General features: G+C 36.5%; 1 protein-coding gene across 2 annotated transcripts in view; it reads right to left on the bottom strand.

The window, feature by feature from the left end:
• Positions 1–17,878, bottom strand: part of GMPS (guanosine monophosphate synthase) — a 58,209-nt gene that overhangs the window by 14,610 nt on the left and 25,721 nt on the right. For both annotated transcript variants that reach the window (XM_088794457.1, XM_088794456.1), the window contains exons 5-9: positions 15,020–15,123; positions 3,771–3,964; positions 3,365–3,530; positions 970–1,121; positions 283–456 (exon numbers count right to left, since the gene is read on the bottom strand). In XM_088794457.1, coding sequence (XP_088650583.1) covers positions 283–456; positions 970–1,121; positions 3,365–3,530; positions 3,771–3,964; positions 15,020–15,123 — 790 coding nt within the window. The remainder of the gene's footprint in view (positions 1–282; positions 457–969; positions 1,122–3,364; positions 3,531–3,770; positions 3,965–15,019; positions 15,124–17,878) is intronic.

Raw genomic sequence — 17,878 nt, 5'->3', positions numbered from 1 at the left:
CTTATGCTAAGTGAACAAAGCTAGTCATTAATATAAGGCATCTAAAGTAGTCAAATTCATAGAAACAGAAAGTAGAATGGTGGTTACTAGGGGTTGGGGAGAGGGAGAAAAGGGTAGCTATTGTTCAGTGGGTACAGAGAATTTCAGTTCGCAAGATGAAAAGTTATGGAAACCTGTTTCACAACAATGCAAACACACTTAACACTACTCAACTGTGCACACTTACAAATGGTTAAGGGAGGGAGGGAAAGAGCTTTATGGGAAAGTTCACAGAGTTTTTACCTCTTCTCTCAACTTTCTGATGAGCTCTGTGTCATTGTGATGCGTTTTGATGAGTTCAGCTTTGCCACTTGCAACAAGGGATGCACTTTCAATTAGATCAGGCCGTAAAGTACCTTGGGCAAGGAAAACTTCCTCGGGTTTCAGGTTCATTTCTCCAATTACTTCATTGGCAATCTATAACCAACAGGAGTAAAACAGCCTTTTTAAAAGATAAATCTTTTTTTTAAAAAAGCAAAATTTTATACTTTCAGCTAAATTTCTCAAAGTCCTTGTGCAATACTAACCAGATGAAATCCACCAACTCCCAAAATAAACTCCTTTAAGAACGTGTGTTCTTTAAAGAACAAGTTTTAACATAATTCAAAAAGGTCTCCAAACATTCCCTTCAAGAGCCTGAAAACTAGCCATTGTAATACCCAGAGAACTAAAGTCTAATATCAACTTAAAATACCTATTCTTAAATAGTTACAATAGCCTGAAAACATAAGTATACATTTTTTTTTTTCTAAAAACGTTAACACAGTTCCTACAGGTCAGCATAATTGCAAAATAAAATAAAACTCTTGGCCAAAAAAAAAAGGATCAAAATTAGTCAGCAAATTTGGTTATTTGATATAATGACAAGGAAAAAACAAATATTAAAATTCACATAAAAAATACTACACACTGAGGATATTTAAAAGGTACCTTAACGAAAGTATCCCCAATAATTTTTCTTTTCTCCTCAGGACTTGTAGTCATATTTAACGTTTTGCTAATTCTTTTTCGAGGAGTTCTGTCTTCATCTGATATTGGCAGAGTTGTTGTTCCATTGTAGAAAGAATGAGCTGCATTTATCACTGGGGAAGAGGGGAGAAACATGTTTTAAATAGAAGATAGTTTTTAAATTGTACAAACAAATCAAACTACAGGAAAAAAATCTAGATGAATCCTTTGATCGCCCATTAATTTGCCTAAATATTCCAGAACTACCAATAAACCATGATTAACAGAGTCCAGAAACAGGCATTCAACAGTGTCCTTTGGTGAATCCTGACATTTAATGATCTAGGCTGATATCATAAATTAGGCTGATTGCTTGCCCTCTATTTAGTGCTCCACCAGAGCAACAAGCAAGAGCCACAGCAAGAAGCATGGCCCCAAGGAAACTGAAAGCAGTGGTTCATATACAGGGATCAAAGTTCTCAAACTGTCCATTGACTAATTTCTTAAAAACTGACATTTATTAACATGTATCTTCTAGTCCATGACTGTCCATTTACATTTAAGAGCAAGGTATTCCAAAAACCGTCTAAGATCTGTATTTGGTAACATGGCTGAAAAACCAGTGGGCTTCACTATAAGATGATACGGCAGCTGGTATTTCATTGGGGGACTCCTAGTAAAAACTGTAGGCCTTTGTCTTAAACTCTTCAGTTACTCCAGAGAAGGCATCTCCAATCTCCTGCTTATCAGCATTCAGGTAAGTTGAACAAAAGAAGTGTCAGGGGGAGGAAGTCACCATTTAGTACACAGACTTTTACTTAATCCTATTGTTTTTCATGTAAAATCTACTTCCACCCTCAACAATGCCTGGTATTGATATGCCCAAGTCCAAATGTTCCTGTTTAGCCTCACTGGAGGATAAATCCAGGCTTCTGATAGGCAGAGCTAGCAGCAGATTGTTCTTGCGTTAAGGAAAAGGAGCTGCTTCCAAATTTTCAACCAGTCCACTTCGGGCTCAGCCAGAGAACCACACCCAACAGGAAAGCCACGGCTTCCAGTCCCCAGGCCTCCCCAGAAGTCTTGCTCTTTGTGGGCTTCCTCCCCTAAACCCACAGCCCGAGGTTGTACAGTCCCCCATTCTACTGTCAGTTACAGGGACAGATGCAGGTTTCTGATTACAAATCACATATATACAGGCACACCTCATTTTATTACATCTCACTTTGTTACGCTTCACAAATGTTGCGTTTTTTACAAATTGAAGGAAGACAAGACCGTCCACCAGTAAAAAGACTGCAACTCGCTTCATCGAGGTCTGGAACTGAACCCACAACATCTCAAAGATGTACCTGTACCACTAAAACCCAAACTAAATGTACACCTAACAACGTTTTCCCCGCGTAAGCCCAAAATGCCACAGCCAGTCCAACACCACCCAACAGAGAGCAAGTTAGAGTAGAAAACCCCAGTGAACTTAATTAACTACAAATTATTAAAATATCTTACTCACAAGTTTCATAAAAATGTATGACCATGTGAAGATACTACTAGGGTCCCTCCTAGTATTTCAGAAAAGGCTTGGCTATTGAGGGTTCATGAAACTTCAAGTTAGTTTATCAGATATAATTAGTTTATCAGATATAATCCACATTTTCCATCTGCTTCCCACATTCTAACATTTTGTTGAAATCATTAGACTGCTATCACCCCTCTATTCTTTGTCCTTGTGATGCTACACTTGGGTTAGGCCTGCACTGTTATTTTAGTGCAGTTTCAAAAGGAGAAAGAAATAGACTCACCTTCACTGCATATTCAACCTTTTGGCATCAATTCAATTAGTTCACTGATATATTCGCCTGCATCATTAAACTACTGACTTAATTTCACTATAACTATTACACCTAGTCTTTAAAAAAGTATAAAAGATTTCCACAAATGTAAATGCAGTTAAGCCCCAAAAAGTTGATTAGTGGCCTTAAAAAAAAAGTGGCTATAGACTCTTCATTCCTCTTCTCTGTATAAGCCTTTGTTTGTAAAATAATCTGTATATCAGTACCTATTGTAGAAAGGCTTTGGATAGTCTCACGCTTAAATATTATGTGTAAGAAAAAATTAAAAAACAGAATGAGTAGAACAGAATGCTAGCTGGAATATGGTAACTTATTGATTTATATACAATATTAGAAATAATCAACAGTTTTAAAATTTAAAATCCTCTCCTGAACCAGAAGTAATTATAATATAAAAATAAAAAATATTTTCAATCATGAACTTACTGGGAAAACTGTACTTGGTTAAGGCAATGTACTCACTTCAGGCTAGATTTGATTAAACAAGTCCCGCCATGCAAATTAACTTTTCTGGGGCTCATCCATACCTTTGACCTGAATTCCAAGCTTTTTGAGGGCCTCTTCTACCGACTGGCTTTCTCGTTTTCGCATAAAGCCATTATCAATGTGCACAGCTATGACCTGATCTTGGTTCAAAGCACGATTCAGCAACGCTGTACAAACCGTTGAATCCACTCCACCACTGAGCAAAACCTACAGGATGAAAAGGATGTAATCAAATGGAGTACAATAAGCAAAAAGGAAACAAAAACTATCAGCTTAAATTGTTACCCAAAAACACTGTATCAAAGGGACGTATGGTACTGAAAGAGCATTCTCAGTGCAACTCACAAAGCACATGCTCACCCGTTCCACACTGAAGGGCTGTGTAGAGGAAGCCAGCTCTAGTATTACTGACATAATTTTGTAGCCTTTCAGATGTAAACTGCTTACCAAAACTTTTGATGTGCCCACTCTCTCTTTGATCTCTCGAATACACTCAAGTTCTCTGTTCTGCACAGTAAAGCTCCCACTGCACCCCGCTATGTCATAGAGGAAGTTCTTCAGTATTACTTTCCCATTTTCCGTAAGGCCAACTTCAGGGTGGAACTGTGCTCCGTATAATTTTTTAGATTCATTTGCTATACCTTTATAGAGAAAATAATCACAAATTAAAATTTTTTCATGTTGAAAAGACTCAATTAATTAGTACCCACAGTAATTCCTCACAATTTCTTCCTCCGAAAATGTGAAAACAAATACAAATTAGTTGGATTTTTAGCGACAGGAAAAATAAAAACTATACAGCCATGATCTTTTTTAAAGGTCTTATGTAACAATTAATGAACTACCGTGTTTCCCCGAAAATAAAGCCGGATAATCAGCTCTAATGCATCTGTTGGAGCAAAAATTAACGTAAGACCTGGTCTGATTTTACTATAAGACTGGGTGTGATGTGATGCGATGTAATACCAGGTATAATGTAATATAACATAACATAACATAACATAACATAACATAACATAACATAACATAACATAACATAATACTGGGTCTTATATTAATTTTTGCCCCAAAAGACGTATTAGAGCTGATTGTCCAGCTAGGTCTTATTTTCGGGGAAACACGGCACATGACAGTGAAATAAGTCCTACAGAGATTATTTCACAGTACCCTCACTTCTCTACCCAGATTACTTCAATTGTCTTCTCTAGTTAATGAAATGATAACTCAGTTTTGATTCTCAGACCCAAAATGGCTTTCACATGCAATGTGCAGCTACCAATTTTCTACATAAGAAGAACCTCATATATTAGACCAGTTACAATATTCTAAGTGTTTCTTTCTTGGCTACTATTAACCACAAATATAACATCACTGACTTGACTAAATGTGTTTCTGACAATTACTATCTACTAAGCAGCACATGTTAGACTGATGTTTTACATGTGCATGTATTACCCTTGCTTATGGTTCTGAACTCAGAGAGTTAGGTAATTAAGGCAGGCCTGGGAGGCTCCCAAACTCATACTGGTCGTACTGTATCAGGGAACCTCACACTTACTTTACTTGGCTTCTAGGATATCACTCTCTCGGTTCATTTATTTCACTGTCTGCTCCTTCTGAATCGTCTTCGTTGCTCTTCCTCATCTTACCCATCTCTACGCATGAAAGTTACCCAGTTCTCAGCCCTTAAATCTCCTTGATACATTCTAAGTGATCTCAAACTCTCATGACCTTAAATTCTACCCATATGTTGCTACACTCCCTAATTTGTACCTCTAGCCCAGTTTCCTCCTCTCCAGTCCCGGCTCATAGATACAACTGCCTACTCATACCTTCAGTTTAATGTGTTTTTGTTTTGTTTTTAAAGCACCCAACTGGTCAGTTTTTTTATATATTGTTTTTATTAGGAGGGGTAAGCGTTTTTTGGGTTTTTTTTAAACATATTTTTTTTTAACTTTTATTTATTTAAGTGTGTTTTTCCAGGACCCATCAGCTCCAAATCAAGTAGTTGTTCCAATCTAGTTGTGGAGGGCGCAGCTCACAGTGGCCCATGTGGGAATCAAACCGGCAACGTTGTTGTTAAGAGCACCGCCCTCTAACCAACTGAGCTAACAGGCCACCCCAGTTTAATGTTTAATAAGACATCTTGAATTTAATATGCAAACCCAAACTCCTGCTTTGTTTCCCATCAGATAAATAGAAACTTCATCCTTCTGGTTGCTCAGACCAAAAGCCTTGGGAGTTTAAAATTCAATTCTATTCTCTCATCCCCACTCCACATGCACACAACTTTATCTCTCCCTTCAAATCATATCAGAATCCAATCTAACTTCCGGTTTCCACTTCAGCATGTAAGTAGCTGGAAGACACCACTCTGTCCTAACAAGAAGTAAAAAGCTGACTACTGTCCTTGGAGAGACTAACAGGTAAATGCAGAGAATCACAACTTACCAGAGCAGAAACCCATGAATGCAAACCTCCACAGGAACCACTACCAAAAATGGGGAAACCTGAACTACAATTGATGAATTGCTGGAGGCTCAGCATGTGCAAATCTAAGAGATAAAAACTCCAGAAGGACCCAGGCATGGGGACCTCCCACTGCGAATTTTACATCCAGGAGCTTGACCAAGTTCTCACAGAGAATATCAGAGCAAAATCCCCTTATGCTTCCAGCAGGGATAGGGGGTAAAGGAACAATTTTGAAACACACCAGACTATTCTGTCCTTCTTAACAAGGTCTACTCTCAGGAGAAACTGTGTAATTAGCCTAACCTGCTAGGGTTTTAACAGAGTTTAAGTACCTGGGAGAAGGGACATACCCAACTCCAGCCCACTCAAGTCATTCTGTCCCATATAACAAGGGGAAGAAGTGACAGGCACTTGTGAAGTTCATAACCCAGGACCATGGGCTCCCGAAGAGACTGAGACCTACTCATAAGACTACAGAATGTTCTCCCTGTCCCCAGTACCTTACCATCACAAGCCAGGCCCGTTCACAGCAATTCCTTTTACCTAGTACACCATGTCTGGCTACCAAGAAAAATATTACAACGCATACTAAAAGACAAAAGAGTTTGAAGAGCTAGAGCAAGCACCAAAATTAGACTCAGATATCACAGGGATATTGAAATTATCTGGTTAAGAATTTAAAACAACTATGATTAAGAAGATAAAAACTCTAATGGATAAAATACAGAATGCAAGAACAGATGGGCAATGTAAGCAGAGCAATGGAAATTCTAAAAAGGTACCAAAAAGAAATGCTAAGATCAAAAACACTGTATAGGAATAAAGAATGAGTTTGATGAGCTTATAAGTAGACTGGACACAGATAAGAAAATAATCTATGAGTGAGCTAGAGGATGTCTCAATAAAAAAGGCCAAAACTGAAAACCAAGGAGACAAAAAACACTGAAAATAAAACTAGAATATCCAAGTACAAAAGGTGTAAAATACACAGAAAGGGAATTCCAGAAGATCAAAGAGAGAAAGGAAAAAAAGAAATATTTGAAACAACAATAAATGAGAATTTCCCCAAATTAATTTCAGACACCATGCCACAGATCCAGGAACCTCAGAAAACACTGAGCAGGATATATAACAAAAATACTACACTGAGGCTTATCATTTTCAAAATACATTAATGCAAAGATAAAGAAAGTATCATGAAAGAAGCCAGAGGAAAAAAACAACTTACTTATAGAGGAGTGAAAATAAGAATTACATCCGACTTCCCCTCAGAAAACATGGAAGCAGAAGAGAGTGGAGTGAAATATTTAAAATGTTGAGAGGAAATATACATTCTTCTCAAGTGCACACGGAACACTCTCCAAGATAATCATATGTAAGGCCAGAAAACAAGTCACAATAAATTAAAAGATTAAAATCATATCAAGTATCTTTTCCAACCACAATGATAAACTAGAAATCACTTACAAGAAGAAAACTAGAAAATTCACAAATACATGGAGATTAAACAACATGGTCCTGAAAAACCAATGGGTCAAAAAATCAAAAGATAAATTTTAAAAATTTTGAGACAAATACAAATAAAAACAAACCAACCAAAACTTATGGGATGAAGCAAAAGCAATTCTAAGAAAGAAGTTTACAGCAATTAACACCTACATCAAGAAAAACTAAAGATCTCAAGTAAACAACCTAACTTTACACTTCAAGGAACTAGAAAAAGAACAAACCAAGGCTGAAGTTACTCAAAGGATGGAAATTACAAGATCAGAGGGGGGAAAAAATGAAATAGACTAAAAAAAAAAATAGAAAAGGTCAATTAAACTAAGAATTGATCTTTGAAAAGATAAATAAAATAGACAAACCTTTAGCCAGACTTAACCAAGAAAAAAAGAGAGTACTCAAAATTAGAAATGAAAAAGGAGACATAACAGATATAACAACTGATAACACAGAAATATAAAGGATCATAGAGACTACTACCGTGTCTCACCGAAAATAAGACCTAGCCGGACCATCAGTTCTAATGTATCTTTCGGAGCAAAACTTAATATAAGACTGGGTCTTTATATAATATATTATTATATTATATTATCGGTCTTATATTATATTATACCTAGTCTTACATAAAGACCCAATCTTATACTAAAATAAGACCAGGTCTTATATTAATTTTTGCTCCAAAAGACGTATTAGAGCTGATGGTCCAGCTAGGTCTTATTTTTGGGGAAATACAGTATAAACAATTATACACCAACAAATTGGATAACCTATAATGGATAAATTTCTATTAATAGAATCATAAAACCTACCAGTGCTGCACCAAGAACAGAAATTTTGAAAAGACCAATTATTAGTAAGGGGATCAAATCAATAATCAAAACCTCCCACAAAGAAAAGTACAGGACCAGATGGCTTCACTAGTTAAATTACCAAAAAGTTAAAGAAAAATATTAATCCTTATCTAACTATTCCAAAAAAATATAAGATGTAGGAACACTTCCAAACTCATTCCACGAGGTCATTACTCTGATATCTAAGCGAGACAAGGACACTACAAGAAAATTGTAGGCCAATATACCTGATAAACATAGATGCAAAAATCCTCAACAAAATATTAACAAACTGTATTCAACAATACATTAAAAGGATCATACACTGTGATCAAGTGTGATTTATTCCAGGGATGCAAGGATGCGTCAACATCTGCAAATCAATCAATGAGACACACCACATTAACAAAATGAAGGATAAAGAATCATATGTTCATCTCAAAAAATATAGAAAAAGCATTAGATAAAATTCAACATCCATTCATGATAAAAACTCTCAACAAACTGGGTACAGAGGGAACATATGTCAATATAATAAAGGCTATATACGACAAGATTACAGGTAACATACTCAATGGTGAAAAGCTGAAAGCTTTCCTTCTCAGATCAGGAAGAAGACAAGGATGTCTATTCTGGTCACTTTTATTCAGCATAGGACTGGAAGTCTCGGCCATAGCCATCAGACAGGAAAAAGAAGTAAAATTTTCCAAATTAGAAAAGAAGTAAGATCGTCTTTACTTGCAGATGACATGATAGTACATACAGAAAACCATAGACTCCACCAAAAAACTGTTACAATTAATAAACAATTTTAGTAAGATTGGATAGAAAAATCAACATACAGAAATCAGTTGTGTTTCTATACACAAAGTATAAGAAAAAATTAAGAGAACATTCCCATTTATAATATCATCAAAATAATAAAATACTTAGGAATAAATTTAAACAAAGGAGATGAAAGATCTGTACTTCGAAAACTGTAAGACTGATGAAAGAAATTGAAGAAGCCACAAATAAATGGAAAGATATCCCATGTTCATGGTTTAGAACAGGGGTGTCCAAACTGCGGCCCGCGATCCATTTTCAATTGGCTGGCCCGCAGCAAATTCCAAAAACGTATTTAGTTTACTTAAATAAACCAGGTGAGGCAATATGTATTTCACCTCGAGTGAGTGGCCTGGCTGTTTGTGTATTTTACCGCATATGGCCCTTGGTGAAAAACATTGAAAAAAGTTTGGACACCCCTGGTTTACAAGAACTAATATTGTTAAAATGTCCATTCTACACATAGCAATCTATAGATCCAATTCAATCTCTATCAAAATCCTAAAGGCATTTTTCACAAAAATAGCAAAAACAATCCTAAAATTTGTATGGAACCACAAAAATTTCTAAAGAACCAAAGCAATCTTGAGAAAGAACAAAGCTAGAGACATCACACTTCTTGATTTCAAACTATATTACAGCACTGTAGTAATCAAAACAGTATGACACTCACATAAAAACAGGCACACAAACCAAAGGGACAGAACAGAGAGCCCCAAAATAAACTCATGCATATAGAGTCAATTAATTTACGGCAAAGCCAAGAATATACAATGGGGAAAGAATATTCTTTTCAATAACTGATGTTGGGAAAACTGGATGGCCACATGCAAACATAAAACATGAAACTGGATCCCTATCTTAGACCATACATATAATTTAGCTCAAAATGGATTAAAGACTTGAATGTAAAACCTGAAATCATAGAACTGCTAGAAGAAAACATAGAAAAAAAACTCCGTGACGTTTGTCTTGGCAATAATTTTTTTGGATTTGATACCAAAAGCAAAGGCAACAAAAACAAACAAGAAGGACTAACTACATCAAATTAAAAAGCTTCTGCAGAGCAAAGGAAACCAACAATAGAAAAGGCAACCTATGGAATGGGATAAAATGTTTGCAAACCATATATCCAACAGGAGGTTAATATCCAAAACATACAAGGAACTCATACAACTCAAAGGCAAAAAAACAACCCAATTAAAAAATGGGCAAAGGACCTGAATAGACATTTTTCCAAAGAAGACTTACAAGTAGCCAACAGGTAGATAAAAAAGTGCTCAACATCACTAATCATCAGGGAAATGCAAATCAAACCCACAATGACGTATCGCCTCATACTGGTTAGGGTATCTATTATCAAAAAGACAAGATAACAAATGCTGGCAAAGATGTGGAGAAATGGGAATCTTTTACACTGTTCGGGGGAATATAAACTGGTATAGCCACTATGGAAAACAGTATGGAGGTTTCACAAAAAAATTAAAAATAGAACTACCATATAATCCAGCAATCCCACTTTTGGGTATACATGAAATGAAACCATTATCTCAAAGAGACATCTATATGTTCACTGCAGCATTATTCACAATAGCCAAGACCGAGAAACAAACTAAGTGTCCACTGCTGGATTAACGGATAAAGAAAACGTGGTGTACACCTGTCTACACACACACACACACACACACACACACACACACACGAATATCATTCAGCCTGAAATAAAAGAAGGAAATCCCGTCACATGCAACAATATGGACAAACCTGGAGGGCATTAAGCTAAGCGAAACAAGCCAAACACTGCATGGCATCGCTCACATGTGCAATCCTTAAAAAAAGAAAAAAATGTCGATCTCAGAAACAGAGGGCAAAGAAAGTGATTGTCAGGGGTTGCGGGGGAGGATAAGGGAACCAGGAACAGGTTGGTGAAAGGGTACAAACTTTCAGTTGTAAGACGAATAAAGTCTGAGGATCTAATGTATAATACAGTGAACATAGTTGATAGCGCTGTATTGGATAATTGAAATTTGCTAAGAGAACGGAACTTAAATGTGCAATATTGTGATTTATAGGAAATATATATTTGGTTTTTGTCCACAATTCCTGACTCACAGCTTCCAAAACTCTTGGCATTTCCTAAGTTGATGAAAGCTTAAAGGTGCCTGTAATGTGCGGAATGCACCTAAGGATGTGAGTTGGCTGACAAGAGAAGCAAACCACGTGATTAAAGGGTTGAAACTCTCAGTCCCAGCCCCCTGACCTCCAGGGAGGAGAGTGGGGCTGGAGGTTGAATCAATCACAATGGGCAATGATTTACTTAATCATGCCTACGTAATGAAGTCTCCATAAAACCCAAAGGACAGGGTTCAGAAGGCTTCCAAGCTGGTGAACGCAGGGAGATCTAGGAGACAGTGGCGTGTCTGGAGAGGTCATGAAAGCTCCGGTCCTCTCCCCACACCGTGCCCTATGCATCTCTTCCATCTGGCTCTTCCTGAGTTATATCCTTTTATAAGAAACTGGTGATCTAGTAAATAAAATGTTTCTGAGTTCTGTGAGTTGTTCTAGCAAATCAATCGAGCCCCAAGAGGGGGTTATAGGAACCTCTGATTCATAGGTCAGTCAGTCAGAAGTACTGGTAACAACCTGGAATTATTATACAACTGGCATCTGGAGTCGTAGGAGGGATCACTGGAACCTCCAATCCTCAGCCAATCGGTCACACTAGGCCTGCAACTGGTAAGTCTTGTGGGACTGAGCCCTCATCTGTAGAGCCTGATGTTATGTCCAGGTGGATGGCATTAGAATTGAGTTGAATTCTTGGATACCCTGCTGGTGTGGGAAACACCCCCCAAACACACACTCCCAGACACATTGGAAATTGGTCTGAAAACTCCAAAAGACAGCAAAAACAGAACTTAGAGGGAAATTTATAGCTGAATGCACATATTAGAACAGAAGATTTAAAAATCAATCATCTAAGATCCACCTCAGAAAAACAAGAAAAAGTGGAGAAAATTAAATCCAAAGTAAGCAGACAAAAAGAAACGATAAAAATTAAATCAGAAATCAATGAAATTTAAAACAGGAAATGAATAGGGGAAATAAAACACCAACAAAACTAAACCCCAGTTCTTTGAAAAGAGCAATAAAATTGATGAGTCTCTAGTCAGGCTAACTAAAAGAAGAGAGGACACAAATTACTAATATCAGAAATGAAAGAAGGAGCATCATTACAGATTCCATGAACATTAAAGGAACAATAAAGGAAGACTAAAGGGCCAGCCTGGTGGTCCAGGCGGTTGGAGCTCCGTGCTCCTAACTCCGAAGGCTGCCGGTTCGATTCCCACATGGGCCAGTGGGCTCTCAACCACAAGGTTGCCGGTTCAACTCCTCGAGTCACGCAAGGGATGGTGGGCAGCGCCCCCTGCAACTAAAATTGAACACGGCACCTTGAGCTGAGCTGCTTCCCAGGTGGCTCAGCTGGTTGGAGCGTGTCCTCAACCACAAGGTTACCAGTTCGACTCCCTCCAGGGATGGTGGGCTGTGCCCCCTGCAACTAGCAATGGCAACTGGACCTGGAGCTGAGCTGTGCCCTCCACAATTAAGACTGAAAGGACAACAACTTGACTTGGAAAAAAGGCCTGGAAGTACACACTGTTCCCCAATAAAGTCCTGTTCCCCTTCCCCAATAAAATCTTTAAAAAAAAAAAGAAAGAAAATAAAGGAATACTATGAACAACTCTGTCCCAAATTTTATTACCTAGATAATGTGGACTAATTCTTTGAAAGACATATTTATCAAAACTCACACAAGAAATTGACAATCTGAATAGGCCTAGGTCTATAAAAGAAATGACACGATCCTATCAATACATGCAGAAAAGTATGTGAAAAAGTCCAACACTCATTCATGCTAAAAACTCAGTAAACTAAGAACAGAGTGGGAGTTCTTCAACTTGACAAAGACTATCTTCTAAAACCTTCAGCTAACATCATACTTAATTCAAGTTTCCCACTAAGATCGGGATCTAGACAAGGGTGCTCCCTCTCTCCGTAGCGATTGAACATGGTACTAAAAGTCCTAGCTAATATAAAAAGACAAGAAAATGAATAGTATACAAACTGGGAAAGAGAAATAAAACTGTCTTTATTCACAGATGACATGATCGCCTATACAAAAAAACCCTGAAAGAATCAACAACAAAAAAACTCCTGGAACTGATTAAATGATTAGAGCAGAATCACTGCTTGAGTTGCAGAATACAGGTTAATACCAAAAGGTCATTGCTTTCCTGTATACCACTGATGAACAAGTGGAATTTGATATTTAAAACACAATACGATCAACATTAGCGCCCCCAAAAAACTGAAATACTTAAGTGTAAATGTAACAAACCACGTCTGTCCAAACCTCTCCGAGAGGGCAGGCACTCCCACCCCCCCCAGCCCTGCGCCCTCTGCCCACACCGTTCTCCCTCTTCCTTCCGGATCACCACCACGGTCACCTAGCTGGTCTCCTGCTTCAACAGCTGACTCTGTCTTTTCTCCTCACTGCAGCCAGGTGAATCCTGAAATTAGATCATGTCTCTCCTTGGCTCAAAACCCCACCTCACTAAGAGCAAAGAATGTTTTCCTAACGGCCTCAAAGGTCCTGTGTTCTGTCCCCAACAACCTCGCTGGCCCAACTTCTCCCACTCTTCCCCACGTTTACTCCTCGCAAAACCAAGCAGTCTGCTTGCTGTTCCTCAAACACGGTCCCATCCCAGAAGCTTTGTACTGCTCTTTCTTTTACCCTCAAATATCCAGAAGGGTCAGCACTTACTTCCTTCATGTCCAATATCATCTTGTAGAAACACCTTCCCTGAATATCTGATATAAAACATTAACAACCCTAATCACACATATTCTGCAACACTCCTCTCTTCTCCTATTATTTCAATGTACTTAACAAACACTGACACCTGATATATTCTGTATTTGTTTGTATATTGTCTGTTCCATATCTTCCCCTAACTAGAATGTTCAAAATTTTGCCCATTTTGTTCATTACTGTATCCTTGGCACCTAGCATTGTTCCTGGCACATAGTAAGTGCTCAAATATTTGTTGAATGAATAAAAATACATAAGCCATCCACCACTATTGATCTTTTATGTGAAGTAAAAACACTTCAATATGAAAACCACTCTTGGATCATTCGTATGCTAATATATTAGTCCGTTAAGTAACTGGGGCAGATTATACACTCAATTAAGTTTATCCAGGACAAATCTTTTCCTCAACTTATTATTAAGATATGGCATTTCAAACAAAACGAACTTTATTGATAAAACCCACTTTTCTCTTCTACTGATTTCCTGATGATTATTTACATTATAATTATTCAAATAAGCAAGTAAATACCAGCAGCCCGAAAATCAATTTCTCTTCCTCAAAAAAGTAGACGACAAAAATGGTTTTAGGGCATGGGCTGGCTAACTTCCTACAGAGAGCTAGACAGTAAAAATCTTAGGCTTTGCAAAACACACATATATAGACAGTCTCTTTTATTATAATCCTTTAATGTAAAAATCATTCTTAGTTCCTGGACATACAAACACAGGTTACTACTGCATTTGACCATAGGTCATAGTTTGCCAACCCTATGTCAGAGAAATGTCCTGAGTGCTGAGCCTGGTGTTTTACAGACGTCCAAGATACCTGCCCATGCATACCTAAGAAAGGCATTTAAAAAGGCAATTAGGAATAGAGCATGTTAGAAAGAAGGAGAGTTCTCAAATTTTTCCTGAGCTATAAAATTATAACTACTGTGTTTTATGTCTGAAAAACTTGTGTTAGTATAAACATTTTTTAAAATATTTCAGAGCAAACCAGCAAGTAACTTCTCTTCCAGATAATCTTCCTAATATTTCATTTCTTTCACAAATTAATAGTTGATTCTACGACATTTACAGTACCTTTAAAAAAATAAGAAAAATCAAAAACAATACCGTATACAGAAACATAGTCTTAGACTCTTCAGATAAATTTTTAAAAATGAAATCTGCAAAAGTTTTAGAATTTTCACCTGCCACAATGTTCCCAGAACGTGCCACAACCTTGAATCCATCGGCTACTTTGTCTACACTATCTCCATGGGTAAGTAAAACAATTTCTTCCTTCTGAAGGCCCCTAAACATAGAGAAAGTAAAACACAACACATCAATATCTTAATTACAGACATGATTAATGGGTCCCTTTGCTTTGCTTTTTTCCAGCTGAGATATAACTGACATCTAACATTGTGTAAGTTTAAGCTGCACAACATGACGATAATATATACATATTTTTAAATGATTAGCACAATAAGGTTAGTTAACACATCCATCACTTCACATAGTTACCATTTTTTATGTATGGTGAGAACATTTAAGATCTACTTTCTTAGCAACTTTCAAGTATACAATACAGTGTTGTTAACTATAGTCACCATCCGGTACGTTAGAGCCCCAGAACTTATTCATCTTATAACTGAAAGTTTATACTTTTGCTTTAGAAATACTAGTTTTACATATGTGTAGATCAAGAAAACAGAAATAAGCATATAACAGTGCAACTCTGCTAGAATTTAAATTTATTCTATCCATTATAAACAAAACCAATTAAAAAATATTAAATCTCAAAAAACAATCTATAAAAACTGAAAACTGAGACAAATAAATACAAACAAATAATAATTTCAAGAGGTTATAACAATTTCAACATTTTATCTCTATTGGGATTTATCTTAAGAACAAAAGGCATTTCAGAGATCCTAACACTTTATTCAGTAGTCATATTAGCAATCATTGTACTAATATTGTTATTTGGCAGCTATATGTGTAGTATAGATATGTGTGTATTGTACGTTAAAACGAATAGTAAATAATATAATTAGGAATTCAGATTTTCGGCTTCAGAGCATGGAAATAAAAATAAAAAAAAATCAAAGGAGTTAAGTAAAAACCTAATTGGAAATAACAGTATACATTAATGATTGTTTTCTCTTTCTGGAAGAATATATACGCTTAACTGTGCACTGAAAAGGCCTAGAAACAATGACACCCAGTAGCAACGTAGACCTCTATCTCTCGTGCCACACAAATTAATAGCATGGATTAAAAGAGATGTAAGTAACATTAATCAAATGTAATGTGTGGACCTTCTCTGGACCCTGATTTAAACATCAATCATAAAAAGATATTTTGTACATTATGGGAAAATCTGAAATATTAAGAAATAAAAAACTAAATTAAAAATAAAGCAAGATGACATAGTACATTCAAGCCAAAGGATGTTTGGGATTGTTATTGCTGTCATCACTGTTATTTAGAATTAGTATAGGCTGTAACTAAGTTTCAGAATTTTAGAACTAGGAAGACAGAAAAACTCTAAATCTTAACCAGATCTTTACGTTTGAAGCCTCTGATGGTGTAACACACCACCAGGACTCCTAAAGCAGTTCTCAAGTAACTCGTCTTGAGAGCTGCTTTAGGAGTCCTGGTGCTATGTTATTTTGTAGGTGAATATAGACAACACCTCTTCATTATGAAGTGGAACGAGCACTGGATTTCTAACATATTTTAGTAATGAGTAGCTTCAGTGTATAAAATTATTTTGAGCAATCTTGGCTTTTTAATTAATTTGCCTTTGAAAACTAGAATCTTTGAACACAGAGTTACTTATTTTTGCTCTTCCTCAATATTAAAGAGGAGCTAGCCACAGCCAGCTGTGTGTAAAAATTGGAATTGTATCTACATTTCAGATGAACATTAATTCATAACACGGATCTTAAAATTTCTGTGGACATATGAGTTAATATCCAAAATATATAAAGAACTGAGTTAATTCAAAAACAAAAAAAATCTGATTTAAAAAATGGGTAGAAAAACTAAACAGACATTTCTTCAAAGAGGACATCAAAGTGACCAACAAACACATGAAAAGATGCTCAACATCATTAATTATCAGGGAAATTCAAATCAAATCACCATGAGAGATCACCTCACACCTGTCAGAATGGCTATCATGAAGAAGACAAGAGATAACCAGCGCTGGGGGGGATGTGGTGAAAGGGCTACTTCCACATTGTTGGGGGGTCTGTAAACTGGTTCAACCACTATGGAAAACAATACAGAGGTTCTTCAAAACAATAAAAATTAGATCTACCATAGGATCCAGCAATTCTATTTATTACAGCATTACTCAAAATAGCAAAGACATGGAAACAACCCAAATGCCTATCAATGAATGAATGGATAAAAAATGATGTGGTACATACACAGTATGGAATGTTATTCAGTCATGAGAAAGGGAGATATCCTCCTACTTGCAACAACATAGATGAACCCTGAGCACAGTAAGCTAAGCAAGACAGAGCTAAGTCAGACAAAGAAAGTAATGTATAATATCCCTTATACGTATGTGGAATCTAAAACAGTTAAACCTGTAAAAAATAGAATAAGATGGTGGTTACCAGGGGCCTGGGGCAGCGAGGGGTGGAGAGAGCGTAAGAGTGATGGTGTTTAAGGGTACAAACTTATAACGAGTAGTAAATAGGCCACAGAGATCTAATGCACTGTATAGTGAATGTAGACAATTATATAATGTGATAAACTATTACTACACTAGCAATCGTATTACAATATATAAATGTATCAAAGTAATACACTGTACGCCTTAAACTTACACAATATTACACATCAAATATACTCAATTAAAAAAAAATTCTATCTGTACAATTTGGAGAAAACCATTCATTAAGAATTAATTTGGGTACAAGTGAATGGAGGCTTTAAGGATATATATTAATAAAACAAACCTATAGTTAAAAATAATTAGCACAGTGAAAAGAAATGATAATAAAAAGTAACTACATGTGTTCATTAATTGACATCAGCTTGCATTT

This window comes from Rhinolophus sinicus, chromosome 17 (assembly GCF_057876585.1).
Source record: "Rhinolophus sinicus isolate RSI-liver-muscle chromosome 17, RSI-T2T, whole genome shotgun sequence".
In the NCBI taxonomy this organism is placed as follows: Eukaryota; Metazoa; Chordata; class Mammalia; order Chiroptera; family Rhinolophidae; genus Rhinolophus; species Rhinolophus sinicus.
This window is presented reverse-complemented; position numbering and strand designations above follow the sequence as displayed.